We start from the raw sequence: 24,100 nt of genomic DNA on the forward strand, positions 1-24,100 counted from the left end.
AGTTATTGACGTCTTAATATTTTCGGGTTTCAATTTTGATGAAAAGTTGCAACAAAATTCCATTTGTGTATATTCCCTTAAAAATATAGGGGTTTTATTTCAAGAAACATGATGATTCTTCTGATTCATTTACATCCAATCAACCTCAATTATTCCTACAATAGAGCGTAGAGAATAGTTGTGCCTCACCTGAGAATTTTTCGTATGACCCATTAACTCCACACAAAATAACAAGTTTCATGTCAACTTGTTAACAATTCAAGTCAATTCGTTAACAATTCAAGTCATTGTTGGATCACCCATTAAGTATAGGTTAACGAATCAGATCACCAGTTAAGATAACATGTATGACACATAAACAACACAAACACGACCAATTTGCAAGGTCTATACATTAGACGTGGCTATTATTGCACGACCCCTTAACCTGACGCCAAACGAGATGATCCATTTACGATTCAGGTCATTATTAGAACACCTGTAGGAACCCGTTAAGATAACGAGTATGATACGAAAACGACACGAACACGAAAAACATGACCCATTTGCCAGGTCTACATAAGACTACAAAATCAGAGGGATTTTTGATCCACCTCATTCAAGTGTCAATGCACAACAAACAACACAAGCTATATTCATCTACTAACAAAAAATGATATTCCAACAACACTTTTTGAGGGGAAGAATCCTAACTCGTATGAACTACTCTTCCCCCAAACCAAGTCCACCAATCCGCTGCCGCCTCCTGTCAAAAACAGCTTTGAAAGATTCGCGTTCTGCACGAAGTTGCTCTTGGAATGCTTTCTGCTTCTTCGATTCACCACTGCTATGGGTAGTAGAGCTCTCTTGTTCGGGTAATGGGTTGGACTTCTGCAGGTGTTGGAAGTAAAAAACTTAATGAGATCATCTTGCTGGACCTACAAAGGAATAGATACAACACATAGATGGTGCATACGCGTATACTACAAGAACTGTTCTGTAAACGAAGGGGGAACCTTGTATCTCAACAACTAGCCCGGCAGAAAAGAAAGTACAATAACAAAGACGATGCTACATCTAATTTCTATCCGACTCTTGAACACAAAGTTTCTTTTCAGAGTCGAAGGTTTCAACTTTATAATTCATATCACGAAAGGCATAATGTAGTGGTGTTATGATAGCCAAGTAACACTAACCAAGTTGTAACCAGAACCCGGTCCAATCACCAAAGACAAGACATTCGCCTTCTTTGCTGCTGCTATTGAAAACCCAGTATAGCCAACCTGGAGGAAGGAAGAGCAAGGTTGCAACGACTAAGAGATATGTATACATAAACACCACTATAACGTGATACCTTTCTTCTAAAGGTAAGTTAACGATCAATTATTGCACTGAAAGTAACTATAAAAACGAGTCATGATCTAAAATATATATATCAACTAAGCATTTACATCAGCAAATGATAGAACGAGAAAATACATACCTGGTCACTCCAGCATACAGATTTTGCTTCCTTGCGATAAGCATGAATCAATCCAGAAAGAGCATTAAACTTACCCTTCACACCATCAGCTTTTTCAGTATCATCATCATCTAATATCTCTGACCATTTACTCCTACCTAGTTCTTTCACTTCCTCAGTTGGATGGTCTTCTTCAGCATCGAAGCTCTTTCCACCGTTTGAAGGGCCTAAAGATTAAGATTTAAAAAACCTGATTAACTCAAATCACCCCTCACACAATTCCTAATACGAAAGAATTATAAGCCACAAATACCATTTTGAGAATCATCTTCAGCAGGGGGTGCTATGATCTTTTCAGGCTTTCTTTCGTCCAACCCTGGTGAACCATCATTATCAGCATCTTCTGTATCCATGTCCACCTGGTAGATATCATATGAAAAATGGATTCATATCAAACCAACATGAAAATCGATCTGGGTCCAAAATATACAGTAATGATCTCCTAGTCACCAGCAAGCACAGTAACTCACTCACTAGCCATTGGATTAAAATCCAACTGACATTTATCTACCAAAAGAAAAAGTCTATTGGGATTTTGTGACCAGCCATTGGAGTTTAATCAATGATTGGTGGTACAATTCTAAGTTGTATAATGAGTAAGTAATCAAGTCGATACATATCCACAGGGTGTTTCACCCACACAACGTGAATGCACGACAACCACAACGCTGTTGATCATTGACTTCACAGAATGGTCAACAACATGATCAATACCCTGTGGTAATCTGCTTGGTACACGTATATACACACATTTCTTTTCGCCTTAGCAATTCAGGCATATCTTATACCAGAGAACTCTTGTCAAAATAAAAGATAAGCAAAAGAGTCGAATGTGATTTAACTTACTTCTTGAATGTCACTTTCCTTCAAGTCATCTCCATGGAATAATGACTGTCAAGCCAGCAATACACAATGTCAAACAAAAACCCGTAAGCAAATATAAATCACATAATCCCAGGTTTGTGTTACTTTCAGTGGCCCTTGTAGTGGTACCTCCCCCTATTAAGTCCTGGATTTGAATCCTTAAGGAGTAGTTTCGGACCCCAAATGAGAAGGAGGTGGAGGTGTATAGCTCTCATGGGCCCAAAAGAAAATAGTTTCTTTTAAATTCACAAGTTAATGGCCGTCCTAACTTTCTGGCCAAAAAACTAATGGTCATCCTACAACTTATCAATGAAAAAGCATTAACTCAACCTCCATGTTCAACAGTTTATACATACAAGTTACAACTGATGTTGCTTTGAATTCCTCCATCCTAACCTAAAGCGAAAGCTAAATTTAAATGACAACAAACCTTGGTGTCCAATTGCAAGTATAGGGATGGAGCTTCTTCCCATTGTCCAGCCATCTTCTGTATGTCATCTTGGGTAAAGCCATGCACATTCCTAGCTGCGCAACCCTGAAATTAACAAAAATATAAAAAAAGGTCGTACCCAGTGCACAAGGCTCCCGCTTTACGCAGGGTCTGGGAGAGGTGAATGTCGGCTAGCCTTACCCCCATTTATGGAGAGGCTGCTCCCAAATATAAATTAACAAAAATATATATGAAAAAAAACCTTTCCAACTTTATGGCTAATGTTACCCTTGCTTTCAAGAAAGAGAATTATCATAAAACACATATATGATACTCACCGCAGGATCCTTATATGAAGCTTCTAGAATATAAACTTCATACCCCGAACTCTGAAAAGAAAACAACGAACAATGAGTGAAGCAGAAAATAGACAATCCACAACTCAGTATTATATGATCAACCACCATTATTATGACTTTTTGGGCCATAATTCAACCCCCATTCAATATTAGAAAAACAACCAATCATACAAATATTAGTAAAAAGGAGGAAAGTTGCTTCCAGATGGAAAATTACACGGAATTTCATGCATGGTGCCTGGATTGATCAGATTCCTTACATGGGTAGCATACTTACAAAAAAAAGCACCACTAAACTTGATATCCAGACCAAATAAATGAAAACCGAAGTGCTGATACCTAAATCCCACCTTACAACCTAGTACGTAGGTAAGGCACATAAGAAACCCAACCTCTGTAAGTCCAAACTACAGCCACATGTAATTAACCCCATGTCTATACAAAGTCTCCGTATTTGAACATAATCAATTAGATTATAGAGGCCAAAACAATATTGGTTGGAGAACTGGTGCTTGTTTAGACAGGACATCAAAATACCCCATCTACCTACTTAAAGAAAATCTAAAGCTAATACATAAAATCACAAACTACAGCATTGCAGCATTGCTAATCTACAATATTGGCGCACTAGTAAACTTCTCGTTAGCTCTCTAATAAAGTGCCTGGGCTATATTGGATAAGGTCTATGAAACATGATGCCACTACCCGGTTTCTCTTGAAAATGGTGAGAGCATTACAAAAATAGTTGACACTTACAGAACACATGGCAGAGGTTGTGAGAAAGAGAGAAATGAAGTTATACCTTTGCAATTGCCCAAAACTGAGCAAAATCAGCTATCCGCAGATTGCGGTCATCCACTAAGACGAAGCACACATACCACCAACAAAAGGGTCAATTTCCATTCAAAACTGCATCTGTAGTTAGTTAAAATGAAGGCAGTGCATGGGCACTGCATCATCACTTAATCTACAATCAAACTAGATCATTTTGCTCACTAAATGTACTGGCATGCCAGTACCAGTACGGGTAGAATAACCTCGAATCACTTTTATCATTCTATGCCTCAAGACAACAATGGTTTTTAAGATAATGAAAAATAAGTTTGAAATCCTATCTAAACAACAATTCAGGCAGGTCATTTATGCACCCATGTTTTAGGGGAGACACGTCTCATAGCTGGGCGGGCGCTTACCACCAGCACCAGTGTGAGCTACTGAAATCAAAGTACACACTGCCCAAACATCATGGGACCAAAATACTGTCACCATATTTTACGAAATTCGCAAGTAATTCCATCTGGAAATCTCAGAAATTCCCAAGCCTTTATAAATAGCTAGCAAAGAAGAAAGAAGAGGGGGTCGGGGGTCGGGGGAGTAGAGATATAAAGTTTGATGTTTTCTGCCCTTGGTCAAGAATAAAAAAAAAAGGAAGGCATACCAATTATGAAGGTGAAGACACCCTCGTCAAGGGTCTTCTTAAATGCCTTCAGCATACTTGACCGATAAGCCTGGAGAAAAGACATGATAACATCAACAACGATGCCATTTTTACATGAATGGAAATATGGAAGTCTTTGATCATTCTATCCCTAGGCATGTCAAAATCATAATTGGCTGCAAAAATAAAAAAAAGAAATTAAGAGGAAAATAAGACACGAGGTAAATAAATAACCGACATCTACCACCCACCCCCTGACCAAAAGAAGCTCCACAAGGATTTAAGACAACTACATACTAAAGTTGTCTATTTGCAATTTGCACACAGAAAGATTAAACTTATCAAAAGTTTAAGTGGTAATTTACTGGAATAACAAATGAAAGTGCCAATATATTTATTGATCACTTTAAAGGTAGTGGAATCAAATTCTACAGCAGCCTTTTTATACAACAGTGACCAAGACACAGTCCCAGGGCTAATTTTGCCTGACATGACAGAATTTACATAACACCTCCCAAAAGGCATGAGCTTCGTAAATTTCAATCAAGTAACATAATCGTAAAACTGAAAAAGGCCAAGAATTTCAACATGAGACATTAAAGTCGAACTAAATTTCTTTAAGTTTTGAATATTTTGAACTGTATTACCTCCTCCATTTCAGGTTCATAACAATACTCCATCACCTTCTTCACCCCTCGCTTCTTGCCTCTAGCTGAACTTGAAGATTTTGAAACATCAATTTCCTCAACCTTTAGGACAAAAAAAAACATAACACTTCAGTTAAAATTCTCTCAAGTGCCCACAGAACACTAAAGACGGCTCTCAGAAAGTAATAGGAGGCAAAAAAGAGACAAGAAAAAAAAAAACCTTTTCTACTTCTGTCATAAAATAATCATCCATGGAATGGACTCGTGGAGCATCACCACCATTTTCAACCTCTAAGTCTCGCAACATCTTTGCTAAGTAGCTCTTCCCACTACCTGATATCAAATACATTGTAAGATTTCCAGAATATGGTCGAAGGTGAAAAACTCTGAAAGTAAGTGGGATGGATGGGGGTTCTGTAGTTTTCAGCTCAATTTCGAAGGGGTAAGTATGAAAATAGCTTTAGACTGCTGATCAAGCACTAAATTAAATATTATCTGCTTCTGTATTTAGACTGGCAGACGACTAGTGGTCCAAAGTTAGCATTTTCGAAGGGACTTAAGGAAAGCAATGGGCACTTCTGAAATGAATAAACACCATCTGCACATATTACAAATACAAACTTTTGTACCTGGAAGGCCTCGTAGGATTATCACAAAATGATCTGGACGAGAGACTCTATGTGGCTGCTTAAATAAGTGTGAGGCATCAATAACCTTTGGCTTATCCAAAGATGACTGCTTTCGTGGAAATGGAAATCCCTCTCCTACATACTGCTTTGACGAGTTTTGATGGGCAGCATGAGATTGCTTCGGAATTACAAAAGGGAAAAAAAAGTTTTCATTAGGAGGCTAGAAGCCTAATTGAAAAATGCAACCCAAACTACAATGCAAGATAAACCATAAAAGCATCCGAGGAAGCAACTATACCTCCATAATATAGCCAGTAGAAGCATGTGAAAATGGCTTACTATGAAAATAAGGCTGCGCCGGAGAGTGGGCTTCAGGATATGGCGGATAGGCTGAAGTCATCATTGGTGAGGAACCAAAGGAAACTGGAAACAATGAAGACGGCGATTTTGATGGCGGATCCATTGGAAGAGGAGGTGGTGGAGTGGTGGGAAGAGGAGGCTGCCCACTGAATGATCGAGAAGCCCGCAGATGACCTGCATTTTCAGAAACAAATCTACCACTAGCAGGGGACGAAAAGTAGCATCCGTTTTCATTCGTATTCGAAGTGGTGCCTTGTTGAGCAACTCCAGGCAGTTGCTGCCCAAGTGACTGTCTCACAGAATGCTGCTGAATTCCATAGGGTTGTGGTAGTTGATTGGTATGATCATAGTATGGTGCATTCACATGGGAATGCTGTGATTCATTCACAGGCCTAGAATCTTTACTTTCTTCAGCATACCTATTCGTTCCGCTATTCGAGACAGTATTACTATCAGAAACTGATCCCGCCCCACCGTGATCACGAATCAGCTTCAATCTGCGGTCATTATCCGATGAAAGACTCGCATTGTTCGGGTTAAACTCTGTCTTTAAACCCGAACCATCGACCCTCGGCCTTTTAAAGTTCCTATCACCTTCACTAACGTACGCATTGCCACCATATTCATACGGTGGCGGACCTGGTGGCGGACCGTGCGGTGGTGGCGGCGGCGGCGCCAAACCTTCTCTATACTGAAATTTACCATATGTGTCTAAGTCAAAATTAGGGGTTCTCTGCCACGGCCTGGGATTTTCAAACCCGTTATTCAGATTACCCACGAATGGGCTCTGAGTACCCATAAACGGGTCAAAACCGGGTCTTTGGAAGGGGTGACCCGAATCGTAAGGGAAGATCGGGTTTTGATTGAAGGGCGGATACGGAGGGCAAAAGGGGAAGTGAGAAACTGAGCAAATCGGGCAGAGGGTACCTGGGATTGGAGGCCTATGCCGCCATTGTTGGGGTTGAGGGTCCATGACGAGCTCTGATTTGAAGATCGTCAGAAAGTGGGGAAATAATTGAAATTAGGGTTTCGGATACTGTGAGGGATGCTAGGGTTTCGAATCAGTCAACGGAGAAGAGAAGAGGAGAAGCATGGCCTGAATATTCCAGAAAAAAAAATAAAGCTGAAAAATTGTTTCGGACTTGCGGTTGAACTGTTGGAGGGAGAGGCAAAGCGGTAAAATTTTGGTAACTTTTCTTTCGTTCCTCTAAAAAAAAAATCATATTTTTATTTTATAATTAAAAATTAATTTTGGTATCATTCACTTTACTGTTTATTTTGTTCTTATAGTTAAAACTTAAAAATTTTCAAGTATTTTCCTTAAAATTTTAAAAAAATTATTAAAAAATACTTAAAAACTTTGAATTTTAACGATAAAATAAATGGTAAAATGAATACTATCAAGATTAACTTTTTGATGTAAAAATATATTTTTTTTATTAAAGTAAACAGTACCATAAACTTTTTATTAAAATCCTTCAAATTTCTTGATGCATCGGCCGCTTTGGTCTCAAACACGTGCGAGGCTTTTTAATGGAAACAACACGTGAGAAGCCCTCCCCATACACATGGGAAGCCACCAATTTCCCAGATTGAGGAGAGACATTTTTGTTGGAATAATACTTGCTTTCCTTCTTTGGATTCATTCTCACATTTTCAAATAACAACGTATATTTACCTTAGAAGTTTCATAATTTAAAAACTTATTTTTAACTATATTATTTGAAACTCGATTTTAATTTCACTTTAATTTCTGAAGTTTAAAAGTTTGCTTTATTTTGCCTTCTGGAACTTAGATTTTGACCATATTTTACTCCTAAAACTTAAAAGTCATCTCTATAAAATTTGCTCCACATTGACTTAGATCTGTTAATTTCTTATGTGAGTTTGATTTGGATGCTCCAGGCTAATCAATTTTTTTTTAATTTATTTTAAAATTAATATTCTCTTATTGTTAGATATTATCGTATAATGGCAATTTATAATCAAATTTATTGCACATGCGATGTAGTCTTATTAATTGTTGGATCCCACATATGTTTCTAGAGGCGATTTATAAGTTTCAAGGATAAAAGAAAGCCCACAAGCCAAAGTGGAACAAATTTTGAGTTTTAATGAGTAAAATAATGATTTTTGAGTTACAGGGGCAAAGTCATTTGAATTGAATTCCAGGAACGTAGCTAAAAATAAGTCTACCCGTTCAATGTCTTATATCTATCAAAAGTCATTTGAATTTAAGATCATTTAGTCATTAAAGTATATCAATCAACGGTATAAGGACCACGTAAAATATTAATCATTAGCCGTCCAAGTAATAAATCAACGGCATGGTGCTCAAGTTAATCTTTTGCCTTGCTTACACTCTTATCACGAATATTGTATTGGTCAGTGGTTGAAGATTCTCCACCGTTGGATTAAATCTGACGGTGGTCGACCAACATTTTTCTTGCACCCTATACACCAGGAGAACAGGAGAACTTCGTTCGCCTCCTTAACCTCTTGAAATCCCCTATATTCTTCCTGTCTGATTCTTCTTCTTAGTTAATTTGTCAATGGCCGGAAGTAGAAGCAAAGACCCGAAACCCAATTCAGAACCCGACCCAGCTTCCAAAAAAGCCAGGGGATTGACCATTGAAGGTTACCCAATTGAAGGTTTGTCCATTGGCGGCCATGAAACCTGCATAATCTTCCCAACTCTCAACCTTTCCTTTGATATTGGTCGCTGCCCGCAGCGTGCTATTTCGAAGGACTTCCTCTTCATCTCCCACGCCCACATGGATCACATTGTATGTGCTTCCCTCTGCTTGTTTTGCTATTTGGGTTTTGCTAATTACCTGTTTTTATTGATGCGTTTTTGTTTTATTTTTTCGACTCGATGGATGATGAGTGATGGATTTTTGGTTTTCCACTGACTTGCTGGTGTTGGGATTTTCTTGTATGTACTTGTGATGGTGAAAGATTTTAGCTTTTCTATCGAAAACTTACTTCTTTTAGTCATTGAAGTACTTGAATAATACAAAGTGACATGATTTTGCGCTTCTTCGTTGGGTGTTGTTTTCAATTCGATACAAGTATATATATTGTATCAAGTGTTTGGTAAATGAGAGATTGGTAATGCTGCTAAATAATATATACTGCGTGGTTGTTCGTGGTTGTTTTCGACTATTTTCTGCACAAACACATGATAATTTGAGGGGTTTAATGGAATTTTCAAAGCTTAAACTATCTTAAATGCTGGGTCAAATATAATGCAAATGTTTAAAGAACTAGCATGCGAAAATTTGTGAGCAGAAAGCCGAAGATTTCTGATGGTTACAGGGCATTGTGTTGTTAAATGGTTGAAGAAGGGATATCTTGGTTTTGCGCTGAGGGGGTGGGTATGGAATCAAATAGAAATTCAGGCAGAGTTCCAAATATCTTGAACTATGCTTAGAACCCAAGAAACGCAAGAAAGGAGAGAAAAGGGTCTAAAAAAAGGTTCATGTTTGCATCATTTGATTTTCCTTATCGTTTATGGATGGACCATTTTTGTTGATTAATGTGATAATATTTGGCCATGGTCAGTGGTACTGCACTTCTACTCATGATTTATATCTATATGATAGGGAGGATTGCCCATGTATGTTGCAACCCGTGGGTTATACAGTATGAAGCCCCCGACGATAATTGTACCAAAGTGTATAAAAGAACTCGTGGAACAACTTTTTGAGGTGCACAGAAAAATGGACCAGTCAGAGCTGAAGCATAACCTTATTGGCTTGGATGTTGGTAACATTGATTGCTAATCAGATTCATCGATCAGATGACAATTTTTCTTCTTCTGCCTTCTACTTGCAGAATCGATTTCCTGTTTATCTTATGCACTTTATGTTTGCAGGAGAAGAATTCTCTATGAGAAGGGATCTCATCGTAAAAGCCTTTAGGACTTACCATGGAATACCAAGTCAGGTATCCCATTTATTGTATATTTGTAATACTTTCTCGTTCGGAATTCTACTAAGACTTTGAGCAATAGCTTTTGTAGAGATTTATTGAAATACTAACTAGCTATGCATGATATATGACAGGGTTATGTAGTATACTCCGTAAAACAAAAACTTAAGCAGGAGTACCTTGGCCTTTCTGGGAATGAAATTAAAAACTTGAAATCATCAGGTGTTGAGGTGTGTCTTTAAAATCCTAGATCGCTTTTACTTTTTAGTTTCTCCTTTAAAATTGATTGCATTTTTTTCGTGACAACTACCGATTGATTTTCCACTCTTGATTGCATTTCTCTTTCATTTGCAGATTACAAACACTTTTACAGAACCTCAAGTTGCTTTTACAGGAGATACCATGTCGGACTTCATAACTGACAGTAGTAATATTGATGTGCTGAAGGCAAAGATTCTTGTTGTGGAGGTGAATCACTCGCTTAAAGTTCATAGCATGTGTGGGGCTTTTATAAATGGTTAGTGTGTAATGTGCTATACGTTTTTCCTGTCTTTCACGCAGAGCACCTTCGTAGATGACTCGGTTAAAGTGGAGCATGCCAGAGACTACGGACACATACATCTATCTGAGGTTCGTCTCCAGAGTAATTAGATTCTTTACTGCCTGCCTTTGTCAATCTATGATTTTCGTTGTATCTATCTAGGCTCCCCCAATGTTTGATCTTGTCATATCTGGACGGCTTTCTTTCAGATAATTAGTCATGCAGAGAAGTTTGAAAACAAAGCAATTCTTCTTATTCACTTTTCCGCTCGATACACAGTACAGGTATGATGGTCAGTTCCGTAGCTGCTCTGTATCTTTGTTAGTGAGCTATTGACATTCATGCTTGTGTTTTACCAGGAAATTGAACAAGCTGTGTCAGCGTTGCCTCCTCCTTTAGCAGGCCGAGTTTTTGCACTTACAGAAGGTATTTGATGGCAAAGCTAGTCAGCTGCTTTGGTCTTTTCATGGCATCAATTTTGTCGACTTAAATGTCTGCACTGAAGACAAGCATATGGCACGAGAAACCTCTGATGCAGGCGGATCTTCAGCATCGTGGACATGATATGCTGACACAAGATCGAGAAATGAGTACGAGAACACATAGTTAGGCAATCCAGCCCTTTCGGGTTTTAATTTGCTTATCGGGTGTTCCTCTTGTATAAATCCCATGTATCTCAGTAGCTTCTCTTCCCCTTATTGATCAAAATTAAAGAGCTGGGCTAGCCATTGCTGATTTGTTGCCATACTCAAGTTCATTGATCTTATATATTAATTTGAAATTGTTTTCAGGATAAAACAGATGAATCGTGAACATTTGAAATTTAGAACTTTATAGTTACTGCAATTTCTGCAAAAAAAATTATAATTTCACGAAAGCAATTCAGGAAGAAAATAAAACATGGTAATGGAAGCTAGTTCTGCACTCAAACTTCAGCCATCAATTTACCAGCTACACTGGCCACAGAACAGCAGAACCTTGCTTCCAAGGCCACCGAAGCAACCAATTCGTTCATCGATCTCAACTCTTCGTGAAACTCCGGATGCAACACCAATGCAGAGTAATTCTCATCCAGCACCAATCCGATACATTTCACAACATCTTCGAGTTTAGGAACCCAATCACAAGCCTTCAAACCTGATGCTGTTGATGCCCGAGGAAACCTCTCATATTTCTTCAGCCACTTCCCCAAATACCGCAGCAAACTCTTCATCTCCTTCCCACTCAACTTACTAATCGCAGCAGACAACATCGCCTCGTCGAGGTTCTTCGAAGCCAACAGATAATGCAGACAGAGTTCTGCCGAAGAGAACCCATCATACGCTACCATGAGCAAAACTGCAGCATCTTTTGCAACTCTTAGTTTCTTGTCGGAGAGACTCTGATCACCCGCCTTCTCAACCGTGGCCAATGCCCGGCTCTCCCATTCCTTCCTCACATCCACAAGGCTAGCATAACCGTCTTTAGGCGGATCCAGAAAGTACTTCAAGATCAGCAGCAACTCCGACGACCTGAGATCAGAAGCATGCTTAACACAAAGACAAACCAACTCGGACCTCCTCTTTTCCACGATTTTCGGAACCAAACGCTGATAACAAGAATTGGGGAAAACCCCATTTGCAATCAAAGCACCTACCAAATCCCAAATCTCCAACACCACACAGGCTTCCAAAACCAAACCAGCAACATCCTTGCCCATCAAGTTCCCAACTTTCTCAATCAAAACCCGGGCATACCCATCATTCGACGAATCGACCCCAATCGATTCCCCAACTCTCTTTTTCTCCCAAATGTTCTCGAGAAACGGATTTAGGGTTCCCAAGAACTCAACTTTGGTGAAACTGGTTGGGTTTTTGAGCTTCTTTTGGAGCTTGGTGAAGAACTTCTTTCCCGAATCGATGAGCTCGGAGTCGGTTTGTGAGATTTTCCATCCGGTGAATGGGATTGCAGCTGCCGAGGTATTTGGGTCGTCGAATTTGGGTTTCAAATTGTCAAAAATGGGTTCCGGGTCAAGAACAATGGGGTAATCTGATGGGGCGACTTGGGTTTGGGATTTGGCCGAGGCTCTGGCAATGACTTCGAGCAACGACATGGCCAAAAATCAATAAATTTAAAATTAAGAAAAGCAGACTGCCGTGCGAACCTGAAGAAGCGCGGAGCTTTGGCAAGTGCGGCGGCGGAGGAGGCGGAAAGTGCAGAGATTGGGAAAAAATTACTGGTGCTGACTGCTAAGTTCTTGTTGAGCAGAGAGAGAGGGTTGAGGAAGGGTTGAGGAAGGGTTTTAGTTCGCGGAGACGAAAGAGGAGATAGGGTTTTAGCTAATATTGGGCCCATTTTTCATCATTGGGCCTAAAATCCAATGGATCTATACCCATGTTGGGCCTTTATGCCCGTTTTACTTTTTTTTTGGTTGGTCAAAAGTTTTTGTTAATTTTTTTTATTACAAATAATAGTAAATTTGGAAAGACTTTTTCAATTAATCTATTGTCAAATAAAGCCAGCGATCTAAAGCCTCCCCTAGCGCCGTCCAGTCTAAGCCCTGAGCTGCTGGTTACCACCACGATTAATTTTGAAGTGTTTAAAATTAAAAAAACACTTAAACTTATCAAAACGTCTACTATACATCAACCTAGACTGCATTGGTCGTGATTCTCACTTTTTTAATAAATTGTAAGAGACTCATGATTAATTTTTTTTTTTTTTTTTGAAACTCCTGATTGAATATTTCAACAATTCCCATATGATCCTCAACTAGAATAAGTATCACTCCCTTTCTCCATGAGGCAGATATCACAGAAAGGAAAGAAGGCAAGAGGAAGAATAACTAACTAGAAGACTTGGAGAAGAAAATCCCCTTCATTTTATTTCTAACCAGAGAAAATGTCGAAATGGTCAGCGGTAGCTGCTATTTCCTACATCAGTGATGTAACTGAACCTACAACTACATGCTTATGAAGGCGCCGCGTTCTTCTCTTCGAGTCCTAATGACGCTCTCAGGTAGAAGGTGGAGTTTGCCATTGCTTTGGCACTGGACCAACATCGTAGATGATTTCTCTATGGCAAGACCACACCAGCTTTATTGCTTCCGGGGTCCCAATGCCAGCTCCCCTCGGGTCCCCAGCCGGTCCAAACCTGTCAGAAATCATTGTTTGACATGTATAAGTGCTAGGAGATATTCTCGTGAAGTACTCAAAGTTTTAAGAGATTTTGTACTCACCAGTGATTCTGTGGAGCTCCGGTTGTTCTTGCTCTCAGTCCAGCATAAGTAGTTCCATTTACCGTGTTCCCAATAACTTCCTGCAAATAGACGTTCGGAATAAGGAAAATGGAAACTGGGCAGTTGATTCAGAATCCATCCTTTTAGTTAGAAGTGAACTAATAAGATTTCATGAAACGGCTCCAAGGGCCAGGCGGGTTTCAAAAGTTACGCTCATCAGGTTCATTAGTTTGTATTAACCCCATTCTAAAGCATACGATAACTAATGTTTACAAACTTCTTTAAGCCAGGGTTGTAAACTTGTATGATGTTCATTATGTATTTCAAACGAAGAACAATATGTGATTGTAAAGAGACAAAGGTCAAATCTTGCCTGTAGAAACAGTGGATCGTTTGAAACGACAGCAGCTGTTAAATGTGCATGCATCCTCTCTAGAGCATCCAACACCAGTGGGAGTTGATCGTTCTTATAGTCGGTAACAATCTAGGAGCAAATAAATTAACGTTAGTAGCTGTGAGAATTGTCCCACAGTAGCAATTACCTTCTAGATGTGAAAAAAGTATTAATGGTCCAAATAAAAGATGCACAAGGAAAAAAGAAAAATAGAGAGCTCTCTCTGCTCGCCCCTCAGCCTGGATTCAGTATTCGAGCACAAAATAAGAAGCCCAAATGTTTACTCTCGGTGATCCTCTCAAGCACCAGCCAACTTTCAAGTTGTCTAGGTTTATAAATCTTTTGAATAATAAAGACCAATGTGCAGTTCTAAGGAAACTCGCAAGTCCTCGCCACACAAACTTTGACAAAACAGTAAATTGAATATGGTAAATAAAGCTCGGTAAATTACAAAAATATGATAGGAAAAGAAAGAACTTTGGCAGCAATCTTTTTCTTTGTTACCTGAAATGGCCCAAAAATTTCTCTTGTTACGAGTTCATAGTTCTTGTCCTTCAGTATTTCTTCAAGTGGAACAAAAATGGCCGTAGGTTCTATAGCACCATATACGGGTGGAATGGAATGATTCGTTAAAGGTTCACCCCCAAAGAGTACCTTTGAACCTGGTATCTGAAGTAATTTATTCTTGTGTTCTAGCATTGCTTCGGTCGTGAACTGCATCAACAACATAAGCATGTAAAAAGATAGGCTGTTAAGTTGGTACAAAACAGGACAGGTAATGTACGTACTGTAAGGACAGGGCCAATGGTTAAATCTTCTAAATTCCTTCTCTCAGCCAGATCTTTCATTTTGGATAGAAGTGACGTCTTAGACCAGTTCTGCACAAATATATATAAGATCAACGATAACAAAAATGTTGACAGTTTCGTTGAACTTGAAATTTCTCAACAAAGAATTACAGATTCCAGAAGGTTTGAAACTGGAGAGCCTTACCTCATGGATGAAGAGCATCGATTGTGCAGAGCACTTCTGACCACTACATGCATATGCATCCTGATCACAGACCCATGCAACATAGTCTTCCTGCGATATAGAAATGGAAACAGATAAATCAATAACGGACGTGACTCTACAAAGAAAGAGTTGTATACTCCAGAAACATAAAATTGTCGTAAGAAACCTCATGAACGTCAGGCCCTAAAATCTTCCAGTCAAATCCTGCATCTTCCAACTTAACACGACCCTTCAGGTCGCCAGCCAACTTATCTGCCACTCTTGAGCTACCAGTGAAAAGGGTCATTTGTGGATTTCCCTGTTGACACAATAGAAGTAAAATGTTCATTCAATCGACATGTCATAAGTTAGTAGTGTAACCTCTACGAACGCAAATATGTGGATGAGAGCTATGAGCGGTCTCTTCCAGAGATTATTGTACAGTTTCAAAATAATTGATTTGCACATTGAACCAACCTCTAATAGTAGCTTGTTCATTGTCTGCCCATCAGAATTTATGAAGTCAACATCCTCTGTCGGTAGCCCACAGTAATGAAGCAGCCTCATCATTTGCTCCATAACAATGCTTACCTACAAAAAAAAAATGTTTGCTCACCAGTTAAATTATAACAAGAAGAGATCACAAAGAGAAAAAAGTATCTAAAAGCTACCTATAAAGGGTTTCAAATAGATCAAACAATTGATTTAGACTCAGAAAGTTAGACTAGCATACCTTACTATCAACTTTGAGGACTGGTTTGTTACCCATATAAAGTGCACCCATCAACTGAAGTACAGGAATTTCTAGTGGAAAATTAAAGGGGGTAATGATTGCAACCTGAAAAGAGAGTCGTTTATCATAACCAATTATGAAAATAACAAAATTTGTTCTAAGAGCTTAAGGTTTTGGGGGTACAAACAAAAAACCAAGTATATTCAGAGATGATGCTTACAGGACCATAAGGCCAACGGAAACCATGACTTTGCTGTCCAAGATGATTTCCAGGCACCCCAAAAGATCTTGCAAGGAAGCGGACCTGCCACATATGTGTTAATCAAGACAGTAACGAAATTTGAAAGAGGATTTTATGTGAATTTGATTACAGCAGTGGCATTGTACTGTGCTTAAACCAAGAGTATATAAATGAAATGTTATTCTATGCCTATACCATGTGGGACAAGGTATACGAGTACAGTAACATTTCATATATACACTGAAAACATAAAGGTCAACTGCACTGAATGTACCTGATCGCTGGAGAAATTCTCAAGAAATTTTTGAGTGACATAAACTTCACCAGAAGCCTGCTGGTAACTCTTTGGAGCAACCCTTTGTATTAATCTTGTGAAGAAATCAGAAACCTGACAGCCATACAATCATAAAATTATTAACGAAACTACCATATATGTCAGAAGGTTGAACTGCATAAGTCTCAATTCAAATACAGGAAAAAGGTAAAAAACAAGAACACTGTCTGCTGTACAATTGTTACCTTCGGCAAGGAAAGCATGTGACCTGCCTTTGCAGATATGTCCCCAAGCATAAGATACCTGCAAAAAATGGTCTACAGGTTTCATTTTGTTTTCAAAATTTAAAGAATATCACAGTCAAACTCTTCAAAACAGAGAACTTGATGAAATTATATGACATGTTATGCTATCTATTTGAGAAATCTAAGGAAACACAAGATGCCTAAAAATGAATGAGAATAAAGAACAAGAATGATAATAAACACAAACCTCTCTGGTGCTTTGAATGGATTGTGAAGACCATGTTTCGGGCACTTGGACAAGCTCTCCACAAACGGCTGCAGTACCAGTTCAACAATTCAAAAAAAATAGTTGCGGTCATACACAGTGAAAAGGATACTTGTACACTACAATATGCAGGCATACCTGTATTCCTGTTTCATCAACTTCGCAAACTCTAATGAATGGCTCCCCATTTAAAGGATCCAAAATTGTGTTCCATCTATTAGTGTTCTTCCATTTACCCTGCACTGAAAAAATACGACATTTCTTTTTTAATAGATTTCAATCCTTAATTTTTTTTGTTCCCAGTCGGTTTAAATGAGAGGTCCACACACCATTGTATTAAAAGTTAACAAAGAAAATACTAACAAAAAAGTTGATGCAAAGAAATTGTTCAAGTTTTTAGTCTTCAGTTATAACTCCAAGACATTGCTGTTCTGAGTGCAGAGCACTTTTCATGAGAACCAATTTCTGCTGCCAAATGACACATACTGCTAAAATGTGTGAACATACCCAAGTTGAGAACTTCAGCAGGCTGTGAACCCGATATCTCTTCCACTTCAACGGTTGCAAAGGGTACCCCATGAATAGATCTGCCATAAAATGGGGAAACCGAAACTGTAAAGATTATCGCTAGAAAAGCCATTACAAGTAAGACATACAAAAATTGTCAAATTCTTCAATTATACGGCAGGAATATGGCGGCCTAAAACCAATCCCCCAGCATTTTTGTTCAATCATAACAAATGCTACAACAGAAACATCATCAGATACAGATATTCCACTCTTATCTACGACAATTACACAAATTTACAGGTACGGTATGTCTTGAATTAAAAGCCAAATGCATTACATTTCCAGAGGTGGATGCGATGGGAACATCGATCCAATTAAAATCAAAACAAAGACGAAAATTTTAATAACTGCAGACCAAAACAAACCATCCACGATGATTAAAAAAAACCCACATCTTTCCAGTTATCCGAGTCTACAAAAATCATCGGCATCGATCAATCAGCCTAAACAAATCAAGTCTATCATCATCCATAAACAAATCAAAACATTCGATCATACAGAGCAAAAGATAGCGACTTTTTTGAACCACAAAGGCAGATATCAACAAAACAAGAAAACCCAAAATCCAAAGTTGCATATAATCCTCAAAGCAAGACGAACCCAAATATTTTTTAAACATTTACAACAAAACCCAGGAAGCGAAATCCAGTAATTCATCCAGGAAACAGAGAATCACACCTGGAGATATTGAGTGAAGTGAACCAGCTCAAGGCCGTTTGCGGGGCTCTGGCTCTGAGTTGCCTTGAAACCAGAATCCTGTTCATGGTGGCCGATGCAGAAGTAAACGAAATTTGATTTCTTGGGTCCTCTCTGTAACTGTAAATATAAATGGATAAGGCACAGGTCGAGCTGAAGCTGTCACTGACTCGCTCTCACGCCGCAGTCTTTGCATTTTCTGTTCCTGGATTTATGACTGCAATCTGTTACTGACTGCTGCCACCTGCCACTTCAGTTTTACACCGGATCCTTGCGAGACGACTTCAATAAGTGCCGTTCATTTTATATTATGTTAATTAAAATTATTTTATTTAAAAATAAACATAAATAGTATTTGATAAAAACTGATCACATAATGTACGAATGAATGAACACGATTCACGGATCACTAAGATCCTCACCAAAAAATCCGGAAAGGATTCTGTTGGGTTTTTCATGTCCCAATAGCACAAAATCGTAATTTTGAAATTCTAGGTTATGGGGAAGGACTAGCATGTGGAGCATACCAAATATTTACAGTGGACACTCATGGTCTGATCATCATCAAGCATTCACAGGAAATTGCAGTGCCAATGGGCACGAACTTTGATTGGTTTAGCACTTTTTGGGCTTGATTTTGGGCTCTGAACTGTTATTCTGGGCTGGCCCATCCTCTATTGTTTAGTCTTTTAACTGTGAGACCATATTGGGAACTAGGCCCATAGTATTTTTTTATTTTTTGTTCGGTCTGTCTTTTGTCTTTCTTCTCCTATTTTTTGTGTCCGTAACCAGTGTTCGATAAAATACCTAACTCAAAAGGGCACGACAGAAATCGACACTACATGGGCATGACTCGGCAAATACTCACTAGAAACTCAATGATATATTCCAATGAAGTTTTTTTGGCCAAATTATAACCCTATTGTTATAAAATTCTGACTCTGTTTCGGGGATAATCCATTAGATCCCACATCCACACTAAACGAGCCTCAACAGCAAAATAATTAAATTAGAAATATCGATCAGACTACCCAATAAAAGTAAGGGCATCAACAACAAAGTTCACCTTGCGAAAAAAAAAAAGTGATAAAAGCGACGTGCCATCTTTTAAATATTCAAAACCAAAGTTCGAAGAGACCAAAGGGTAGAGCAAGCACCATTAATAGCATCAATGCCAATTTATATCCATGTTTTGAAAGCCTTTCGAAATAGTAGCTTTGAGCCCATCAGTCAATGCCTGACCTTCAACATTCAATATATTCGAGAACTCAACTAGGCTGTTTAGTTTTTGTCATTTTTATCGTGTTTTTGGGCATTTGATATTCCCTGCAAGTACAAAAATTGTGAGACTAAAACACAGTTACGTGGTATAATATGTTAGAATAATATGATATAAGTGCATGTGTTACGTGGTATAATCATATCATATGTTAGAATAATATGATATAAATGCATGTTCACTCATATTCTAGCAAGTGTATTTGTTATATTATGTAGTTCTCATATAACACAATATGTTTTTTGCCAACCAGTATTAGTTGAGTTGATAAGGATCGTTTTCTTTACTAGACCAAGGTTTAGATTCGAGTTTTACTGCTGGCAATCTATCTTGATGGGCGACCTGTAAAAATCATAAAAGGAACTAAGACTGCCTTGGTAAGTCCTCAAGAGACTTGTAATATGTCTGACCCTGGGATGGGGTAGCTTCCCCTCTCCCTAAACTTTTTACAAACACAAAATATGTTTTCCTCTATTAATTAAAAAGAAAAACAATTTGGTCCGTGGAATGTATTTGTGTACCTACGTTGGCTTTTCATTTTGTACTAATTATGAAGTGACTATTCATGTTCCATAGAAGGTTCTTTTAGACTTGCGAGTCATCAGAAGAAGGTTCAAGCCATGGTCAATGGTCTGCAGTCACCTCTGTCGACAGTCTTAGCATTTTTCCTCATTGGTTCCATTTAAGGCTTTTCTTCTTATATTTGGTGACGGCTTCTAGACGTACCATAGTCATGTAAAGTTTGAATGTGCCCATCAACGGATTAATTGTACAAGCGCTAAGAAATTAAGCGTGAATCGCTCACGTCAAGAAATAAATAGTTGAGCTGTTTTTTATATATTATCAAATGATTTTATAGTAGAATATTAACTCTCTCTATAGTATCATAGAACGTTAATTAACGTGTTGAGTTCAATGACTCACATCACCGAATATGTATTATCCATGTGTTAGTCTCAAAAGACTTCACATAAAAGCAGAAGTGTTGAGAATGTAAATCTCATATATATTTGAGGAACCTTGCACTTCCTTCAAACTGTATGGATGATCGATCTTGAAGAGAAAATGTTATCAGCGAGACATGTTTATTCTTCAAGTCTCGGATGTTCGATCAACCCCTTGAACTTTTTTTATTGAAACGTTTTTTATCCACGCAGAAAGAAATAGTTCTTAAAATATTGGATCGATGGGTCTTGCGTAAATATGTATAATGAGTCCGGATTGTCGGATGAGGAGGATTAGGTGAAAGGAACCTAGAGAGGATCCCTTTCCTGTATGATGTTCATATTGAAAAATGATGGTGTTATCCACACACCATTTTACCTTCCACGTGCCTTTTTTAATTTTTCGACCATTGAGTCAAATAAATTGAAGAATAACAAAAAATTGAAAACGGAGACACCCATTGACATTTGAGAGCTTATACCAACTACTTCTATATCCCTTTTTTTTTCTTGCTAGATTCCACTTTAAACAATACAATATCTAGTGGGAAGCTCTTGAACAATTGACTCTAATAGAAAACATAATACATAATTAAGATCCATAAACATATATAAGCATGCATTATTATTTAGTTATTTGGTTGGTTGGTTCATGTACTCATATCTCAGTCATCTAAATAATTTGTTGACTAATTAGAATCTTTAATTATCCGAAAACGAGTAAAATCAACCATGATTAATTAAATAACACATAAAGCTTGTTAATTTAGTTTGAATTAAATAACACATAAAGCTTGTTAATTTAGTTTGAAGGCAATAATAATCTGCATGATTAATAACATGATTAGCATGAACAGTACCGCTATAATCTTACCATTTAATCTTTGCCTATTCTCTCCGGGCTTCCTCGATCTATAATCTTTACCGATTAATTGAATAATATTTTTCATGAAGATAATAAGGTAAAATTATTTATTAATGAGGATCAATTCAAGTTATCTGAACAGATTGAAAGTTACTTAAGTGTTTTTTTTTTGCCATGATATATTTTTGTTAGATTAGTTACCGACATGGTTCAAACCCACGCAATCATGCAATAGCTCAACTCATTTTCACCATTAATGGCCATTTGCAAAGTTACTTAAGTACTTTCTCCTACCTTAATACACCCCCACATACTTTTCCATAAACACCCTCACACTTCACACTCTCAACATAAACCTTACATTTTCTCCATTCACCCCACTTTTCTTCATACAGCCCACACTCTTCACAATGATTTCGTTCCTTTTTTTTTTTTTTTTGTATGTGCTATGTACCGTTTGATACAAAATCATTCATGTCATACAAGTATTTTCTTACTGCTACAGGGGATTCAAATAGAGGAAAGTAGAAGCTGCTTGGGGAACCTTACAAAAGTGAAAGGGCAGAAGTTTCGACACGATAGAGAGGGTTAAAAGCATAGATGGTGAGAGCAATCCGTTTGAATTTTTTTCCTTAACCTTTTTCCATCTAATCAACATTGATCTGCGAGGGGGTGTATATCAAAAATGATAACTTAGGAAATAAGATGATGATGTGAGGAGCTTTGGCTCTCTATGTCCATTTGGTAGTTAAATTCGGCAGTATAAAGTATTGGCCTTGGCTGAGATGCACACTAAATGATATTTTATGCATCACATATCATACTCAAACACCATGCTGTAAATGCAAAAAATTGTCTCTTAAAGGCACAAATGCAATTTAGTATTATCTGACCATTAGATTATTTTTAGAACATGGCTTTTGTGAAACAGCATCACCATTATCTTCTTTACAAAAGAAGGGGAGGACTGTAATCTGACACCAATGAAGTTTAACCTTCATCCACTTGTGACAATACATTTTGAACAAGGTGAAGCTTCCAAAACGTCAATTTCATGTTCCGTTCGTCAAAAATAATTTTTCTCAATCAATGTGTTTGTAGTTTCATCGGTTAGGCTTTTGTTCTACAATGGAAGAGTGAGAGTGGTTTAGAGAGTGAAGAAGATAAATAGTCTTGTGATATACATGTTAAAAGTGATTTGGGCTGTATTTAGTATTTTTAATTTTTTTTTAAACCTTATACGGTTGAAATTGTCATTGCATAATAGAGTATACAAATCATTTAATATTAAATTTTAATGTGGGAGTGTATTCAATATTATGTGGGGTGCTAATAAAAAAAACCTAAAAGAAATCTTAAGCTTGAATCCAACATACACGAAAAAAGTAATATGCAATTGCATGATAAACTCACCTTTAATTAGGGTTTCAATTAATAATGATTTGAAATGCGCGTAAAACAGAAACCCAAATCCCAAGTAATACTTTGATCACAAAAGTTGACCCTGCTTATATAATAATCCACTAGTATTTGTCTTAATATACAGCCAAGAATCTAGCAGAAGTTTCAAAGTGAGAGCGCACTGGTCACCAAAACGAACAAAAAATTGCGAAGACTTCTTGAATATGAATTCTCGATGCATATATATATATATGACTGTAATTGAGTTGTCTTGAATTAATTATGTATTATCTAATGGAAACTTAATAGCCTAAAATACATATTAAAATTTTTAAATGAAACCAAATTTAAATTAAAATAATGCTTATCCCGGATCAAATTAGAAGCGTGAATAAAGTATAGAGGCCATTGACGTATTGGGATGTTAATATTCTAAACTAAACTAGCTACAGCAGGTAATTGAAAGCTAAGTTAACTCAAATATATACATACATACATACATACATACATACATACATACATACATATATATATATATATATATATCGATATGATGTTTATTAATATATATGCATGACCAATTCTAAAGTAGGGAAGATCATCCGTACCATTCATGTATAGAGACCAGAGGTGGATGCACATTGGGACCTAGATGATTCCAAGACCATCTAAAGTTCAGAAAATATACATGCGAAGGTCTTTCGAAGACCCTCTTAATGCTTTGTACGGGTCCCTTTATACCAAGTGTTTGATGTAATACTTATTAATGCATATCTCTACAAGTTGCATGAACAATACTCGACAAATTCTCTTGATATATTGATGATCAAGTGTTCGACAAAAAGCCTAAGTGAATAAACAGATTTTTTTTTGTGCGCTTCACGCTCTGTTTATAGTTCTATCTAAAAACTTGGACCATTAAAAGCGGTCTAACCAATCTAATTGAAAATTAAGCGTGATTCTTGTGGTATTATCAAGAGTTTCATAACTTAATTAGTAACAAATCAGGTTTAAATATATATAGGTAATAATAAGGAGACTGGATTTTTTTAAATAAATTTTCAAACCAAAGATGTTGTGGAAGTGTTGACCCTAAAAACTAACAAGCCTACGTAGCGCGCAGGCCGAGTAATTAATAAGCTAACTACGTCTTTCGGTTGTGTACGGGGCGTGCCAACTCGACGGCCAAGCTGGGCCGGTGAGTAAAATGAGTTGATGTTACGTTGAGGGCGCTGCTGACTTCTTGATCTTGCGAATGCGGTCGAGAAAAGAACACGTCTC

General features: G+C 37.7%; 4 protein-coding genes across 5 annotated transcripts; 1 reads left to right on the top strand and 3 right to left on the bottom strand.

Moving 5' to 3' along the window:
* Positions 1 to 524: 524 nt before the first annotated feature.
* On the bottom strand, positions 525 to 7,415 carry LOC103420334 (uncharacterized). Of its 2 annotated transcripts, XM_008358392.4 has the most exons (13): positions 6,167 to 7,415; positions 5,869 to 6,046; positions 5,460 to 5,572; positions 5,240 to 5,341; positions 4,593 to 4,662; positions 3,957 to 4,012; positions 3,134 to 3,184; positions 2,796 to 2,900; positions 2,348 to 2,392; positions 1,755 to 1,860; positions 1,463 to 1,668; positions 1,176 to 1,262; positions 525 to 870 (listed from the first exon to the last, which is right to left on the bottom strand). In XM_008358392.4, exons 1-13 carry the CDS (start codon positions 7,199 to 7,201, stop codon positions 703 to 705), a joined length of 2,322 nt encoding a protein of 773 aa, XP_008356614.3. In that variant the 5' UTR covers positions 7,202 to 7,415; the 3' UTR covers positions 525 to 702. The 2 variants fall into 2 exon arrangements, with proteins under 2 accessions (XP_008356614.3, XP_008356615.3); XM_008358393.4 differs by lacking the exons at positions 3,957 to 4,012; positions 4,593 to 4,662 and having other exon boundaries at positions 6,167 to 7,386.
* Positions 7,416 to 8,707: 1,292 nt separating this feature from the next.
* On the top strand, positions 8,708 to 11,500 carry LOC103420332 (tRNase Z TRZ1). Its single transcript, XM_008358390.4, has 8 exons — positions 8,708 to 9,014; positions 9,834 to 9,996; positions 10,106 to 10,176; positions 10,296 to 10,391; positions 10,516 to 10,629; positions 10,723 to 10,791; positions 10,912 to 10,986; positions 11,062 to 11,500. The coding sequence occupies exons 1-8, from the start codon at positions 8,781 to 8,783 to the stop codon at positions 11,134 to 11,136; spliced, it is 897 nt and encodes a 298-aa protein (XP_008356612.1). The 5' UTR covers positions 8,708 to 8,780; the 3' UTR covers positions 11,137 to 11,500.
* Positions 11,501 to 11,627: 127 nt separating this feature from the next.
* Positions 11,628 to 12,794, bottom strand: LOC103420333 (uncharacterized). The gene has a single exon (XM_008358391.4). It carries the CDS (start codon positions 12,792 to 12,794, stop codon positions 11,628 to 11,630), a length of 1,167 nt encoding a protein of 388 aa, XP_008356613.3.
* An 880-nt stretch (positions 12,795 to 13,674) lies between these two features.
* LOC103420331 (delta-1-pyrroline-5-carboxylate dehydrogenase 12A1, mitochondrial-like) lies at positions 13,675 to 18,409 on the bottom strand. The gene is given in 16 exon segments (NM_001328831.1): positions 13,675 to 13,834; positions 13,920 to 13,999; positions 14,293 to 14,403; positions 14,818 to 15,027; positions 15,102 to 15,191; positions 15,307 to 15,396; positions 15,494 to 15,625; positions 15,784 to 15,897; positions 16,040 to 16,144; positions 16,260 to 16,343; positions 16,555 to 16,668; positions 16,800 to 16,857; positions 17,047 to 17,114; positions 17,203 to 17,306; positions 17,572 to 17,651; positions 18,313 to 18,409. Coding segments are annotated over 16 exon segments (1,665 nt in total). The 5' UTR covers positions 18,399 to 18,409; the 3' UTR covers positions 13,675 to 13,695.
* Between the last annotated feature and the right edge of the window lie 5,691 nt (positions 18,410 to 24,100).

This window comes from Malus domestica, chromosome 06 (assembly GCF_042453785.1).
Source record: "Malus domestica chromosome 06, GDT2T_hap1".
NCBI classification, from domain to species: Eukaryota; Viridiplantae; Streptophyta; class Magnoliopsida; order Rosales; family Rosaceae; genus Malus; species Malus domestica.